The sequence below is a fragment of the Mycteria americana genome, chromosome 19 (genome assembly GCF_035582795.1).
Source record: "Mycteria americana isolate JAX WOST 10 ecotype Jacksonville Zoo and Gardens chromosome 19, USCA_MyAme_1.0, whole genome shotgun sequence".
Lineage (NCBI taxonomy): Eukaryota > Metazoa > Chordata > Aves > Ciconiiformes > Ciconiidae > Mycteria > Mycteria americana.
Genome location: NC_134383.1, coordinates 6,630,816 through 6,647,975, shown reverse-complemented (window position 1 = coordinate 6,647,975; position 17,160 = coordinate 6,630,816). Strand labels below are relative to the sequence as shown.

At 42.9% G+C, this 17,160-nt stretch overlaps 1 protein-coding gene across 12 annotated transcripts in view; it reads left to right on the top strand.

Moving 5' to 3' along the window:
* Window positions 1-17,160, top strand: part of PRDM10 (PR/SET domain 10) — a 46,873-nt gene that overhangs the window by 21,841 nt on the left and 7,872 nt on the right. For 10 of the 12 annotated variants that reach the window (XR_012778428.1, XM_075521374.1, XM_075521369.1 and 7 more), the window contains 10 exons: window positions 346-418; window positions 1,097-1,214; window positions 2,186-2,315; window positions 4,455-4,682; window positions 10,164-10,511; window positions 12,353-12,508; window positions 13,542-13,721; window positions 14,506-14,616; window positions 15,722-15,922; window positions 16,515-16,721. Coding sequence is in view for 11 of the 12 variants with exons in the window: in XM_075521374.1 (XP_075377489.1) it covers window positions 346-418; window positions 1,097-1,214; window positions 2,186-2,315; window positions 4,455-4,682; window positions 10,164-10,511; window positions 12,353-12,508; window positions 13,542-13,721; window positions 14,506-14,616; window positions 15,722-15,922; window positions 16,515-16,721 (1,752 nt within the window). In the remaining variant the exon portion in view is untranslated. The remainder of the gene's footprint in view (window positions 1-345; window positions 419-1,096; window positions 1,215-2,185; window positions 2,316-4,454; window positions 4,683-10,163; window positions 10,512-12,352; window positions 12,509-13,541; window positions 13,722-14,505; window positions 14,617-15,721; window positions 15,923-16,514; window positions 16,722-17,160) is intronic. The other 2 variants (XM_075521378.1, XM_075521376.1) reach the window with 1 other exon arrangement.

Sequence of the window (17,160 nt, the reverse complement as noted above, 5' to 3'; positions counted from 1 at the left end):
CAGTACTCTGCTGACATCCATCCTTTACAATTGTACAGTTGGGTCTAAAGAGATTAATCGTATTTCCTTTAGAGCTACTGGTAGCCATGTGTGAGATTAACATTCATATTAGGAGGCTATACCTTAAAATTAAATGGATATGCTTTCTGAGCAAAGCTCTTTTATTCCTCAGTGGGGGCATATTGATCTCAATAGGCTTTATTATTGAGGATGAAAGGCGCAATAAGAGTCAGCGGTTGAGGCGAATGAAGTAAATGTATTGCTTGAAAGCCATTTTCAAATGAATCCCCCTTAGTTCTGGTTCCATTTAAGAAAGTGTTCTGTTATCTTGTATCCCTGCTGCAGGTGTGGTACGCTGCCTCTTACGCAGAGTTTGTGAACCAGAAGATCCATGACATATCTGAGGAGGAAAGGAAGGGTAACTTGGGCTCTTCCGCTCTCAGTTTTTGCAGTGGGATGGTGGCTGGGTGTTGTTGTACTTAGTCGCAAGTATGTGGCCTGTACAGTGCTCCCAGGTTTCTGCTAGGTAAAGAAAAGTTAAACCAAATCTAGGTTGTATTATTGGGACTTATTTCTGCTAAGTCTTCTCATGCTAATACCAATAATTTGACATTCTGCCTCAGTTTCTGGGAAGCATTAGGTTGCTGCTGGACAGAGGTACGTTTCTGTACTTGATGTCTAATGTTGAGTCTGTGTCATAAACTGATGTGCTACTGCTTTAGATTGAGAAATTTCTCTTGACCTCCCCTAATTGTGGGAGGTCGACAACCCTAATTGCCAGAGGCACAATCCTGTAGGTGCTCTTCCATACAGGGGTATATTTCAAAATCTCCCTGCATTTCAAGCAGCGTATATAGTACGTGTGAATTGTCCCCAGCGACCTTTTTGTCTTTCTGTGATGAGCTGTAGTCATGCCACAGTGCAGAGGGGATAAAAGCAAAGCTAAATGGAGCGGTGCGGGGTATTCTGCAGTCTGTCTAACCTTCAGGGGAGAAATATGGCCCACAGAGGACAGAAAGGCTTGGGGAAAAAAAAAATGAGGCGTTTAATTGGTGGTGACTGAAATGCTGTTATTGACATTTCCAATTGAACATAGTTCTCAGAGAGCAAGAGAAGAACTGGCCATGTTACGAGTGCAATCGTCGTTTCATGAGCTCAGAGCAACTCCAGCAGCACCTCAACTCCCACGATGAGAAGCTGGACTTCTTCAGCAGGTACCGAAAGCTTTAGCTTTGTCTGTGCATCACTATGGTGCTTCCCCAAACTTGCAGAAAGGGGGGTCTTTGCCCTACAAATCTTACTGACCAACTTGGGTACCATGAGAGAACGGGTCAGCACCAGAAGGTAAGAATATGGCACCAAGAAGCCAATTGGTGTAAGAGACTTTGCGAAAGAAGTAGCACGAGGGAAATAAATACCCCGTTAAAACTGGCAAGATTTTTTGGTTTGCTTTTGGTTTTTTGTCAATGACTTAAAAAATTTCAGTATTTCAGTACCACAATATTGAAATACTGATGCTTCTCAGATGTATGCAGATACAGAGCTTGGAGACCAAGACTTCTAGTACTTTGGCTCCTCGTTGGGCTGGCAAGATAGTTTATCCTGACCTATTAAAAGCTGAACCTACAAACATCCATCAGAGAGCAGAAGACATTGGTGCCGCCTTTTTTCCTGAAACTTAGCAAGTGGCTGCATTTTGTTTTCTTTTTTTTCTTTTTTGACACAGAAAATTGTTCCCTTCAGTTTACGGCCTGACATCAATGGCTAAGTGCCTTTTTGGGGAGGGACATTATGGCTTCAGGTTTTAAATTGGTTTCCTTGTGCACTTGTTCCATCTAGCTGAAAATGCTTTCCAGCACACTGTACACTGGGGTGTTGGAAGTAGGAGAGTTGCCATGGCTTCTAGCAAGTCCTCTGCCAGTAGTCCTCTCGGTCCCACGATTAGTGAAATAAATTTTAATGCGTTCTGGACTTTGATTTCTCATAGAGCACAAAATAAATAGATACCGGCCAGTACCCTATTTTTTCGCTGCCAGAATTTCTTCAGGTTTTATTATTTACTGCAGGCCACTGTTACTGAGTTGAATGGGTGAATAGCGATGCTGAGAAAGAATGCATAAAATCAGTGGAGCTTCCAAATCCATCTTTTTTCTGTCTCTAACCTGGAGCACTATGTATTCTGCAGAGCCAGAGGCCGAGGTCGTGGGCGAGGAAAGAGGAGGTTTGGACCAGGCAGACGCCCAGGGCGCCCTCCCAAATTCATGCGTATGGAAGTAACCAGTGAAAATGGGGAAAAGTGTGAAGAAGGGACGCAGGTATATTTTTGGCGATGGGGAGGAGGAAAAAAGAAAAATCACGTGGGATGCAAACTCCTGACTAAAAGAATTTGGGGCATCAGTGTAAATTGAGGGTGTGCTTTCGGTTTATACCCAAGTAATTCTTGGTTTTCTAGCTGTGCTTCTCTGCCAGGGAGCACACTACTTTCCTTCTGTAAAAACCTGTAAAATCACTTGCATTTCTACAGCAACTTTCATCCCAAAGCACTTAGCAGTGAGATAGGTTATTGCAGCAGTTTAGCAGCGTCACAAAGGTAATTTAGACAGTAAAACTGTAATGGGAATTTAGGTTCGCATTTGTCCTTTCTGGAACGTGAGGTCAGAGTCTGCTCTTCTAACTGTTGCTGGTAGAATTAAATCAGTTTGAGCTATGATTCTTTATGATGTTTTAATATTAACAAAAGCGCCTTCTGTAGGCATTCTTCTTGCAAAATGTTCTCTTGCTTGTGGCTGTTGGTTATATTCTGTAGGGACCTAATGTGATGCATTTATCTAAGTAAAATGCTAAACTCTCTCTGATGCTGACCATGCTTAGGTTACCAGCAAGTCCTGTTACGAAAGGTGTCACAAGGGATCAGTGGCTCTGTTTTATGACTTAGCTGAAAGCTGATACCTGGAGTGGTAATTTTCCTCTGGCATCTCACTGGGTCATGGTTCAGTGCTGACTCAGAGGGAAGAATGTATACGTTGCCCACGAATGCCTGCTGCTCGTTTTCCAAGCATGCAGAATTGCCTTAAATGTTGCATTAAGTGCAGACAGTTGCGAGATCACCCTCTTTGCAAGCTGATGTGACCCAAGCCAGCTCCATTTAGACAAGTAAGCATAATGCTGTTCCCAAACTCTTAACTCCGGAGAGACAGGGCTTACTGGATGCAGTCCCATGCTAATGTGTCTGAATGGCCTCTGGACTGGAGGTGGCTCACATCCTGCCAGCTTGGAGTGTGGCCCAGAGCTAGCTCACGTGTGTCTATACAGCCGAGCAGGGCTACAGTTATGTCCCAAGCCTTTGGAGGTCTGCCCGCCTCGCTAATGATTAGGCACGAGTTCATCTGCCTGAAAACTTGAGACTCAGGATGCTGTGAGCACAGTTTAGTGTCAGCAAGTGTGGAAACTTGCCACCTAGACCAGGACTGGACATTTGGCTGCTATATTGCTCTACTAAGTGTCTCTATCGGGTAAGCGTTCATGGTTTCTAACAGCTGCGCTCCTTCTGGCACCTCCCTGTTTTTCTTCTCCCACACCTGCTTTTGTGCTTTGACAGTACCAGCTGATATACTTCTGGTGCTCCGTTTCCTAGCTTGTGCTTTTAAGTTTCCTTAGTTGCATTAAGTGATGTCAAGGAAGGATCTATGTTTTTTTTTTTTTCCTTGTAATACGAGAGGATTCCATCCCAGAGGAGTTAATGGAATTTATATGGAAAGAATGTAGATGTTTCGATATGTGCTTCCTGCTCCCAACACTCTCCCTTTTCGTTTATGCTAATGCAAAAAAGGAGGAAAACAGCTTTGTGTGATAAATATAAGTGATGTATGCAGCTGGGGAGATGAGAGTATGCAGAGCTTGGAAACTGGATAGCAAAACACAGTGCACAGTATAATGATCTCGTTTGTCACTCTCCAGTTCAGCACTCCAGCTAGTTTGTTAGAAAGGAGAAGACCCTGCATAACAATACATGATAATGTTTCAAAGTGACAACAGTTTCAACGAGACCGAAATTCTCTGCTTTCCCTGGTCTGTGCTAGTCGCTTTGGTCGTAAAATTTCTCACAGGTCAGCCTTACGTCATCTTTGGTCGAAGCAGTAATAACCATGAGTGCAGAACAACTTGCTTGGCTATTAACAGCTGGATCATTTAAATTGTCTGTGTCTGATCAGACAATATGATGGCCAAGAGAGTCGCCTACCTATAGCACTTCTTCCCTGGTGCTCTGAATGTTGTAGGTGGAGGTGATCTGCTGAGAGCATCAATGGAACGCAGTAGGAAAGCGTTAGCGTAGCCATGTTTTGTTTATAGCTTGTGATTAAATACGTAGGAATCTTGTTGTCTGCTGAGTATTATCAAAGCATCTTTCAGTGGGTGGGGGGAATAATCACTGGTTGTATGATTTGCGATTTCAGGACTTGCTGCATTTTTCCAGCAAGGGGCAGTTTGATGAGGCCGGACAAGCCACACTCAATGGGTTGGAGCAGCAGGAGCAGACTCCAGTGCCATCAGAGACGCAGGCGGCACTGGAGCAGCAGTCAGAAAACCACCCGCTCCAAATCCAGCCGCAGCATGATGAGAGCACGGTGCCTACGCAGAGCACCATGACAGCAGATGACATGAGGCGAGCAAAGCGTATCAGGGTAAGCAAAGAGGATGGTGGATCACGTCTTCTCTCACCCTCTCCATTTGCCGTAACCCAGAGACTGCCGGACCTGCCAGCCAGGACCAGCTGGTCTCTTTCTCTCAGTGTCGTATCCATTTCCAAATCCTGAATCAAGCATCTCATTCCTAGCAATTTTCTTTGCACTGAGAGGAAGACTAATCTCATGTAAAGAGCTAGTATCTCATGAGATGCTAGTGAGAACTGGTCACCAATTGGAGCTGATTCAATTCCAGCACAGTAATTCTTTCATAGGAACACAGTCCCTCCAAGCTGGCAAGCAGGAGTGCTTCAAACAGCCGGCTGAATCATGGTACTGTGGCACAGAGTAATGACTTGTTCACAGCACCATCTGTGTCACTCGGAACTCTTGTCTTGCAAATAGTTGCCAAAGAGGAACCACGACCTCAGTTTAGATCCACTTAGTTGATGATGATGATGATATTTAGTGATAAACTCCTTTCTTGGGTTAGAAAAACCTGCCTGTCTCTGTGAGATTAAAACCTGTGCTAAAAGCTTTGTGTACTGACAGCAAACACTTTGAGCCTCAGCTTTGTGTCAACTGGGTGAGCTGTTTTTTCTCTACTGTGTGTGGGAGGGAAATGATTCAAGCAAATAATCCTTCAAGCCGTGTAACTGTGAGATTGGTTTATTTAGCCTAAAATCTTTTTCTTTTTCTTCCATGTGTAAAATTTTGATTACAGAAAGGAACAGCTGCAATTGGGGTAAGACTTCATTTTTAGGGGATGAGAAAGGATTAGAAAAGAGTTGAGTAACTGTTCCTTAGAGGAAGATGTTGAGCCAAATTTTGCTCTCAGTTTATAGCAATATATATGCGAGACCAGTGGTGGTGTTACCCCATAAACGCAGCAGCGTATCTTGAAGGAAGAATTTAGCTCAGGCACGTTAGAACTGCAGAATTTTTAACTATGTAAAATGCTTGCACTCCCTGAATGACAAGTTTCTACCAGTAATTTGATTTTCATATGTTAAAAGCTTGGGGGATTTTTACTGAATGTATTGAAGGGTGGATAACAGAGTACAAAGGCAGATGCTGAGTTTTGACAGTAAAGAGCTTGGGTATTTACTGCTTACGATATGCCACAACTTCCTCAGCAGAAAGTCAAGGCCTGGGTGTGATGGGAAGAGAAAGCGTTGCCTGTTTCCCCAAACTTTTGAACCCAAGATGGGAACTTAAGATCTTCTTAAACAGTAAATGTGGGGGGAAAGGGATAGAAATTCTGAAGTTACTTCTTTGTCTTGTGACTTAGCTTTTGTTCCCTGGAAATTCATCACAAATGGATGACAACTAAGAGGAGCGCGGTGGTGGTTTAGTCCTTGGTGACATGTTTGTATCGCCAAATCTCCCTAACTTCCCATACATCTGGCAGCTCGTGTTCAGCAGAGTTCTGGAGATGCTTCAAGATAGGGGCACTGGCAGAATGGCAGATGGATGGTTACATAGGACCTTTCCGTATTGCGTCAGACTGTGAGCAATGAGAACTTGAGATAAGACTAAACTAGCAAGCATTATTTTTTTTTAAGCACTGAAAAATCACAGCAAGCTCTAGCACCCAATTCAATTCAACTATTCACAGCACCTTCTTATAATAACATGCACTTAACATTACAAGCAAGCAGACGTTTAGTTTTAAGATGTGTCATTCACTTCCAAAGAACAGGTAGAAAGTCTTGACTCCTGATTATGATCTGGACACCTGTGTAGGTCTAGTTCTTCCTAATTACTTATGTAGGACTGAGTTTTCAAAAACCATAGTTCTTTGTGAATTGCTTCAACTTTTCTAAGGTTTAAGGCAGTGATGCTCTGCGAGTGCTTTCATTCTAGCTGGAAGCACTGATCTCTGGTGCCCCAGGGTTCAAGTCCTGATAGGATCAGTTCATTTTTCAGCCTCTGCTTTAGAGCCTGTGGAGTTTCCTTGGAGATCAGACCTTGAATATGGCAGTCATGTCCTTAGTATTGAAAAGAGATACACCTACCCTTCAAGATACTCTTGTAACAAATTAGTGGAACGTGTGGTCCACAGCCAAAATGAATATTTGTTTTTAATTCAGGTCTGGGCAGCATCCTGAATGTCTGTGGGCTGATCCCAGAAACATTTTTTTTTTTTTTTTTTTTACATACAGACCTGATCCTAAAACATTCTTTGTGTAGGTGACTGCTTTACTTGGAGGAAACAACTGGCAGGGACAGGGATATGATTTGGAAAGCACAGTCGCTTCCTTCATGCTGAAAGATATGCAACTGGTTGTATAACGAGGAGAAAAACCGTAAAGATGAGGTTAAAAAAAAAAAAAGTCCCTACTGCTTAACTTTTGCACTCTTCTAATCCTTGCCCTGTTGTCATCCCGCAACAACTAAAACATCAGTGTGTTATCAAATTATTCTCATAGTAAATCCAAAACACAGCATTATACCAGCTACTAGGAAGAAAATTAACTCTATCCCAGCCAAAGCCAGGACACCTAATTATTCCCTTCTGCTAAAAGCATTTGATTCTCACTTGGGCTCTGCAGTACGCATTACATCATTATTAATCAACTCTGAGAAAACACGAAAGGTCACAAAACACCTTTTGAGATTATCTGTGGTTTTTATCTTTTGCCCTTTAACTCCCCTTGGGCAGTTATTAACTACAGGGTAAACCTTGAAGATCTGCTTAGTGTTTCCCGAGGCAAAAACCTCAAAGGAGTTTTGCCTGAGTAAAGAGTAAACTCTAGCTTGAAGAGCTGGCCCTCGTAGTGACCCGCAGAAGCGTGACTATTGCAGAAGTCAAGGCTTCTGTTTTAAAGTCCATTGCATAACATAAGTATTTTTCTCTCCCTCAATGCTGCCTGCTCAGCTGGAGCTGCAGGTAGGTTTGGTTTTTTGTTTCGTTGGGTTTTTGCTGTATCTAATCGAATGGTACGTAACAACATCACCTTCCATGTTGTTTTGTCCAACTTCTGTTTAGTGTCTCCTGATTGACCCCGCATCGTAAATTGTCACATTTGTTCTTCTTTAAGCAACCAATGTCCAGAACTAAGTGTTATCTGAATAACAATTTGGGTTCTTCTAGTTCTTTTCATACCAATTAATTGCAAATTTAAGGTGAATATTATAGGAGTAAACTGCTTGGATGAAATACTATAATATCCATCTTAAAGTTTTGGAGGATTTGTTTACGCAATTGTTTGCACTGGATCCGTGTTATCAGTTAATGAGACAACACTTAGTTCTCTCTTTCTGTTTTTATAGTTGGTAGTTTATCTAAGCAAAGAGCAGTAAAAGGTTTCACCCTTCTGCAGCCTTTGAGATAGCAATGGGACTATGTCGATTTACACGGTGTAGAAGTCTGGCCTGCTATCTCACCAGTCAGATTGTTGGGGGTTACAAATAGCAAAGTACAGTAATAGTGGAGTTAAGAACTTGAAGTGCATTTCTTCATCTGTTTTTGGTTTATTAGCATAGCCCTGTAGGTGAGGGGAAAATTAGATACTTCTCACTCTAAGCAACATGTTCATTTTTGCACAGCGCATGTCTGTCTTTCCCACTCACGGTGTGACTTACAGCAGATCCCTGTATTTCCCATTGGCTCCACTTCTCCACTTGTAAAATGGAGAATGGAGATGACGACAATTCATGGGAGGGCTCATTTGGGGCTCCTGTATGAAACTGTTAGCTTTTTTAACAGCAAAACAGTTGCTCTCACGTTCCTTTTTCTGGAATGAAAGTATAGGTTTCCCTCTGCAGTTCAGATGGTGAAAAGGATCGTTCAGGTTCACTAATTTAATCTCTAGCACAGCATTTCACAGTATTCCCAAGCTGTTTCCCTCATTCCAGCAGAAAAGCTCCTAACTTTACTTTCTCAGTGTCAGCTGTTGGCACACACTTAAGGGACACAGCAAATGTCAGCCCAGACATTCCCACAAGAAAAGGAGAGAGGAAACCAGGGAAATCTGTTTGCAGAAATCTTGAATGTATCTCATGGAGAAGTATGTAATACTGAACGTGTGTAAGCACAGGTGCCAGCAGTGTTCCAGCGCTATTTCTCTAACCATTGTGATGTAGATTCTGTGTATAACATCTGAAAAGAGAAGACCTCAATAAATGCTGATGTATAGATCTTGTTTTGGAGAAGAGTAAATATTCCTTAGACTTCTGGCAGAGAAATGGCAATATTGCAGTGTACTTTCACTACGGTATGAGCGATAGTGGGCTGTGGGATTTCGTGCACACAGAGGTATGACTTACTTCCAGCTTTGCAACTAACTATCCAACATAAAAGTTCTCATCCAATATTGAGATGCAGGCGCAGGGCACACTTGCCGATTTCTACAGGCAACGCGTCCAGCAGCATCTGCTCCTCCAGCAAACAGTGCTGGTATCAGGACTGGGATGGCTCTGTAACATTTATCTGAAGGGGAGGAAGGGAAGAGAGAACAATCGTGAAATGTGAAGGAAAAGGTAGACTGAAGGAAAAACGCACCAAAACAAAGCAGGGACTGAGAAGAGAAATTGTGCACAGTAGGAGTGGAGAAAAACGGAGAAGAGCAGCCCAGTATATTAAATTTTAAAATGAATGTCTGCACAACGTGCATTATGCCCAATTCACAATATTCTTAAAGTTTCTTGCAATACCAAGAAAAGCAATTTCAAGTTTGACTGTGTATAATCAACTACCCTTGAGTAGACAACAGAATTTATCAGAGTTCCTCTTGATTTAGCACCAGTGTGTTTGCCTTTCATCTTTCTTCTTCATTTTCAGGCTCTTGCACATGATATATGCTAAATGGCAAAGATAGGTGAATTGCTCACAAGTTCTTACCCGTTGCTTGTAAACCTGCCATTCTGCCCCTGCTGTAATGTTTTGAAACTGTAATCTTCTTTTGGATAATAACAAAAAGGTTGAACGTATGTTCCACCAGAAGTTTTCCAGGCAATGCTAAACCACTGCTGCACATCTCTGTGGTGATCTTTGGTGCAGAAGCTGATTTTGTAAAGGGCTGTGGAATTTCACAAACCCTGCTCCTGCATGAAAGACAGGGCATTAGCTTGCCCTTCCTTTGTATAGTGGCTGAACTTTTGACCCAATCCCCAAAAATCAGCTGGGATTGCAGCTTTTCTCAGGCCCAGGTCTGTACTTCAGAGAGGACTTAGTTTTATTTTACAGAAAAATGCCATGCTAAAGACAAAAGTTAGCTAAATCAGCAGAAAACAGGGACTGGAGAGGCAACTCCTGCATTGTGTTTTCCTAACTCAGTGTGTAACTGCAGGTATATCCCTTAACTTCTGCCTGTCACAGCCTCCCCTTCTGTAAAATGGAGACAGTATCTATAATGCAAAAGCATTTTTTGAAGGTTAGGTTCATTGATTGTCTGGTGTATTTAATCTTGAAAACATTTGGATGTGGAATCTATACATAATAATGAAAGCTAATGGTCTCTTTGACGTTTCTTTCAGAATGCAGCTCTTCAGCACCTCTTCATACGGAAATCCTTTCGCCCGTTCAAATGCCTCCAGTGTGGGAAGGCCTTCCGCGAAAAGGACAAACTGGATCAGCATTTGCGGTTTCACGGACGGGAAGGGAACTGCCCTTTGACTTGTGACATCTGCAACAAGGGCTTCATCAACAGCGGTGCTCTCGAGAGCCACATGAAGTTCCACATGGACCAGAAAACATACTCCTGCATTTTCTGTCCCGAGTCCTTTGACCGCTTGGATCTGCTTAAAGATCATGTGGCCATCCATGTCAATGATGGCTATTTCACCTGCCCTACCTGTAAAAAACGCTTTCCAGATTTTATCCAGGTGAGAAGCTGTACTGGTTCGAAGCACTGCCTTCCGGGTCTCTTGCGAGCACTCTTGTTTATTAATTTTTCAGTACTGTTCTTGTGTAACGCTGCATGTCAGTTCATTCTCGCAAGATAAAGGGGTCCATGTCCCTCAGAAACTAAAAAGGAAGAGTGACCAAGCATTGCTAGATGTTGACTTATGCCATTGAAGTGCTCTTTCCACTCAGTCATCAGATGTGGTACTTCAATCTGGCATTAGAAGGCCCTGTACTGTGGGAGGGGTGGTCCCTTATCCCCAGAAAATGCCTAAAGCAGAGATCCTGACTACATTTGGTCGGTACAGATCCAAGACACAAAAAGGAATGGTCTTTTGCTGTATGCAGCTTGTACTTGAATACACCTGGTCCTTTGTTGTTAACACTCTGAACCAAAACAAAATGTGGTTTTACATGATACAAATATCTTTTAATCCCTTGACTGTTTTTGTCAGGGTAATTCATTTGAGCACCTCGCAGAAATGCCAGAACAGATCAGGACACTCGGCTTCCTGACTTCCCTCCTGGGCTTCAGCTGGGTACTTTATTCCTCCTCTTCTCTGCACACTGCTTAGGAGAGGTTGCACTGGAGTAGTGAGTAATGTAACTACTTTGTGCAGTGTGCAGAGCCATTGGAGAAGATTGTTAATAGAATTTCCGGATGCTATTTTGATGTTCAGTAAGAAAAAGCTGAGACGTACCATGTACATATTCATTATCCTTCATATGGACAAAGAGCTTGATATGTCTTGCTGAGCTGCCTGACTTAAATTGAAATGTAGAAATCCAGTTTATGTCAAGTAATAGGAACTGATAGACTATCCAATAGGCTAAAGAGGAAAGGATGGGGAAAAGTGATTTACTAATATAATTCCATCCCGGCAAAAAACCTTTATCTTCTGTAAATGTTGAACAAGGGAAAATGTTGATGATTCAGAAATGCTGTACTGCAACCTAATTCCCCATAAACTTTCTCGTGAAACTGAGCCAGTCAGAAGAAGGTCCCTCGGCTTTTTTTTTCTAGCTATTCGGCTCTATTTTGGAATTTAAAGATGATTTTTTCACTTGGTGCTATGTGAATAATTAAATCTAGTCACCGTAGATTGCTGCCTACTTAAATACTTTTATGTGGAACAGATAAAGATACCAAGTTGTTCAATTTGTGATTAGTATTAGAAGATGGTGAAGAATTAATTAGAGGTCCATTTCTTGGATAGTGCTTGGATTTCAAATGTCAAACCTCATTAGTTACTTTATGGGGGAAAAAAATCCCACTAGATGCTTGAAGAGGTCAAGGGTATTCCCAAAGTATGCAAAAGTATTTGCCATTCAGGAATGGCATGCAAATGCTTTTCTATGTAAGTTTTTGGTTTTCCCATTGTAATTGCGAGCTCATTCTCTCTGATTGAAAGGAATTAGTCCTTGCGTTTAGATTTCTTATAAATGGAGAAAAGATAATGAACCTCAGACGATCGTGTTAACTCAAGGATGATTCAGTAAAACTGGTACATCGTGGACTTTTGCTGCCCATTAAGTGCTCAACTATGCAATAGCTGATGCCTTCAAGAATCAGTCTTGAGGAAATGAAATTGTCCAGCCAGATGGATCACAAAGATGTTACGGCTCTATAGAAACTATTGCCAAGATATCAGCTGTTCTGATAAAATACTTTTTAAGTCAAAGCAGATTAGAGAACTCTTAGAATGCTTTTCCTCTCTTTTTTTTTTTCTTTTTTCCTTTTTGCTAAGAGTTTCCTAGACTGTTTTACCACACGCTTTTCTCTTTTGAATAAATTCCATTTTTCTATGATCTGCAACTCTAGGTCAAGAAACACGTACGCAGTTTCCACTCAGAAAAGATTTACCAGTGTACAGAATGTGACAAGGCCTTCTGCCGTCCTGACAAGCTGCGACTCCATATGTTGCGACACTCGGACCGCAAAGACTTCCTGTGCTCCACGTGTGGCAAGCAGTTCAAGGTAAGATGACTCCTGACTGGATCATTCCTGATACAGGTGGAGAACACCATTCTTTACCCTCCTTCAAGTAGGCAAGCTCATGTTCTCAAAGGCGGAAGAAACTAACGTGTGTAAACATGCTAGACTTGCCTTCAAGTTGCCTGCACTGCTTTGTGTCGTGTGTGAGCTATGACATTCATTTCTGACGGACAAGGGGCAAGATCCAGCCCAGCATGCTCTGCTGTAACAGGGTGTCTCATCTATGAGAACTTATTTCTAATAATCTAATAGCAAAGAAAGTTTCATCTGCTCCTTAAGAACTGGGTCATTATACAGCTCAATTGCCAGGGGCTTGGGTTGTATTGCTTTTATCAGTTTAGTTAAGAAAACTTCTTGCTGATACCAATGGATTAATAATATTCCTGGCCGAGGTGCCTGTGCACATGGGATGCATCTTGTCAGCACATGACATCCAGATGCCCTTTCCAGATCCCTCCAGTACAGACGGAGCAGACCGTGAGCCAGGTAGGCCATGGTGGCAGCAGCCTGCTCCTTGTCACTTTGTTTCTTATGGGATACTGAGGGACTGGATACTTTTGGGTGAAGCAGCACATTCTAGACAGCGTGTGTCCAGAGAGGCTGGATTGCATCTGGGCAGTAGGTTCAGTACCGTTGTAGGACTTGAGGTCCTCCTCGGTCAAGAGCATTATTTGATGCAAATTTGCAGCCGTACAGAGTTGAGCACTAATATTTTAGATAAATTCAAAGACAAGCCAGAGCGGAGGGGTTCGTTCTCACTGAGTCTGCTAAACTAGCATTAGTTTGGCTCCTGCTTTTGTGGCTGAGCAACCTCAGCTTGGTTTGAAGGATAGACCTAAGCTCAAAGGGTTCCTGCTGAGCTGCCCAAAACTGAGCATGCAACTCTGTCTCACGGCAGCACTGGAAAGGAAAAGTCAGAGAGATCTTTGAACAACTTACACTGTGGCTCTTCCTTGGAACAGGTGGTAAGGCATTAAGTGGTGCTGATATTTTTCTCCCCAATTGTCTTTCCTAGAGGAAAGACAAGCTGCGAGAGCACATGCAGAGGATGCACAACCCAGAGAGGGAGGCCAAGAAAGCTGATCGAATCAGCCGCTCAAAAACATTCAAGCCTCGGATAGCTTCCACCGACTACGAAAGCTTCATGTTCAAGTGCCGACTCTGTATGATGGGTTTCCGCCGGAGGGGCATGTTGGTGAGTGTCTGTGTGCTCTAGCTTCTCTTACAACTTCTGTACTCCATTTTGATGAATAGTTAAGGAATACAGATGGAATTCCAATGGTTGGAACACAAGGATGCTGTGAAACTGGGAGAATGTTGTAGCTGAGTTGAGATTATATATTTTTTTTTTAAACTGTGTGTCTTGTCTCTTCAGCAAACGTGTGCCTTTGCATATTTCATTGCCTGTGTTGTATGTCTGGTTGTCACTACCATATCTCAACACTAATGCTGATTGGTGTGTCATGCATTTAGCAGAACATGAGATTAATATATTGCCTAGTTCAGCCTTACTGCCCCAGTTTTCCTGACTCTTTCCTATTTTTTGGTTTCTTCCCCTTCTTGGGGGGGCCTCTCCTGGCCGTGCCCTGTAACTGCCACTGCGTAAAGGGTGTTATGCAGCCAGAGATCTTATTTGCAAATACTTCATGAGGGTTGTTATCTCTGCTAGCAAAGGCCTCCCTGGGCAGAGGTCCTTTACATTACCTCACTCTCAGCTGCAAGAGAGTTCTGGCAAGCTATTTTACCCCTTCCCATCTTACTTTGATTAGAAAAACTGTAAAGGAGATCTAGCAAGACCATGTTTACCTTCAGCAGCTGACTGTGAATGCACAATAACGCTTGCAGCAGCAAACGCTTCCGGTGCTGCTGGCTAGCATCGTTACAGTTTTGGTTTGGCTGTTATCCATGTCTAGAAGCAGCAATTGCTTGGCTTCCATCTGTAATATGCTCTCTTGTTCTCTTTGTTTCTTTCTCCTAAGGTGAATCATTTATCAAAGAGACATCCAGACATGAAAATAGAAGAGGTGCCAGAGCTCACGTTGCCCATCATCAAACCCAACAGAGATTACTTCTGTCAGTACTGTGATAAGGTATGTAAGGAAGTCACCCCTTGGAGGGTAGCTCAGTCCTAGACCTGTATGCAATCAATTTGTCTCTGCATAGAAACATCTGGCAGGGTTTGTAGGTTTTTTTGAGGTGCTTGCCAGCAGCATTTCTGCAGTACTATCCAAAAGAAATTAAGACGAAATGCACGTAGGCCAAGGCAGCTGAATGCTAATTGAAAACTGCAGTTCTCCTTTTCTGCTGTCTTTAGAGTTGGTAAAACTTAAATACTGTGATCCAGCAAGCAGTCAGCCACCCTTAGTCCTGTATCACTCTTTGCAGCCAGGACTAAGTATCCTGTCTGTCTATAATTCCTGAACGCTAATTTATTTTGGTTTCTGTATCACTTCTAAAAGTTAGTCTTTAACTCCTTTTATTTTAAGCTGCTTACTTAGTCACATGCCAGTAATTCCCAGTGTTCAGCAGAGCCTGAAGCTTCTTCTGCACTGCCTTTGGGTTCCTGTTCTTACTCCCCGGCTTTTGCTTTTTATGCATGTGGGCCTTTATTTACCACGGAGTGTACTTTGACTGACCGTTCTTATCTATCCTCAGTACATTCTTCCATGATGCCCCCTTCCTTTTGTTTAAGGGAAAAAAATATGGGTAGTTTTAAATAATGTTATGGAATATTTGTTTGTTGATGTGCCTAAAAAGAGTTTAGAAATAGGTTGCTCGCTGAAGGCTATTCAAACCATTTGATGCTTTGTGTGAGAGTGGAGGCATCAACCCTCATGACAAATTAACATTGGACAAATTACAACTTTGGTGATCAGTGGCTTCTCTGACATTTGACCTTCAATTATCAGGCAAAAATTCTTCCTCTTACCTTCCTGTCCTGCTTTGCTTTGCTGTGGCACACAACATGTTCTCAAATGGCTTCTGCATGCTACACAAAAAGGGGTTGCTTTCACAGTCTGATTAAACACTGGAAAGTGTATGTATATTCATGCATTATGTTGTAATTGTTTGGGCATTTAACTAAACATATTCTCTAAAGCAACATGCAGACCTTCCCGATAAAGATAACTGGTAGCTGTTTTCTGTGCAGACATCAGGATTACACTGTTTTCATTCTAAATCTTTACGCTGCAGGTGTACAAGAGCGCCAGCAAACGCAAAGCACACATCCTGAAGAACCATCCTGGTGCTGAGCTACCTCCAAGCATCCGGAAACTCCGCCCTGCGGGCCCAGGAGAACCGGATCCCATGCTGAGCACCCACACCCAGCTGACAGGCACCATAGCCACCCCTCCGGTCTGCTGTCCTCACTGTTCCAAGCAGTACAGCAGTAAGGTACGGGGATTGTCTCCTAGCCTCAGAAGGCAGCCTCTCCCTGGTGATGCTTTTTTACCATGATCTCTGTCATCTGTCAGTCCAGAAGCAGAGCTCTCTTAGTCTGAGTCAGAGTGCTGGTTTCATGCTGCATGCTGACAATGCAGGTGCGGCCTGCTTGTTTTATGGCAAAAAGGTTCCCTAAACAGAAGGCGTGAGCTTGAAAGAAGAAATGGAAATGTTATCAGAGTGCAGTCACAAACAGAAAAGCTTGGAAACTGCTGACAGTGACAAGGGAGAGGAGTAGGGAAACAAAATGCAGGAAACCTGGTGACCTCTGGAAAAGGTCCCCAAAATAGTTGGCTGTGTTGGGGTAAAAAGCTTACAGGTTGTGACGTTTGGGACAATATTTCAGTATCAGCTAGCTCTAATCAGCAGCAACTTTGTCATCCTTGTTTCCTTCTTGCTGACCAGAGCATCCCATGGTGGGAATCTTGATGCTGCCTTACTGAGGGAAACTTAAAAGCTGCAGTCCGCCGGGCTGTTTGATTTCAGTTGGCCCGAAGCAGAGTTGCTGACTGTCTTTCTAATGCTCTTTTGCATCTCTCTTTAGACGAAGATGGTACAACACATTCGCAAGAAGCACCCGGAGTTTGCTCAGCTCCCTAACACGATACACGCCCCGCTGGCGACAGCTGTCATCAGTTCCACTCCTGCTGTTCTAACTACCGACAGCACTACCGGAGAGACTGTTGTGGTAAGGATTCAAGACACGTTAGATCAGGCCAATGGAGGAAACAAACAGAACAGAAGCCCTCTGGTATAGTAGTCTTAGTGTTTACTTGGCAGACATCACTTTAAAGCGTGTGTTAGGACATCATTTGAGATCACTTCTGTTCCTGAATCTGTGTGTTGTAGTTTTGCTCTGCCAGGATCTATGTATTTCTCTATTTGGAGCTCGAAGGATGTGTCTCTTTTTTCCCTACTCCATTCACGTCTTTCATTCAGACCCATATGCTGCTGACTCCACGTAATGCTTTCACACATGCCTAATTAACTCAGGAATACACATCTCATGGATTTTCACTGGGGCTGTTCTCTTGAGGTGCTTGCAGTCCTTGAGATCAAGAGGACATGTTTAACGATGACTGGGGACTGGATCAAACCGTTCAGAGGAGTCAAAATGTTTCTGTAATCTTTTGGACAGTGCAGAACTGAGCAATATGAACCTCCAGTGGCTGATCTCTCCACTGTTAATA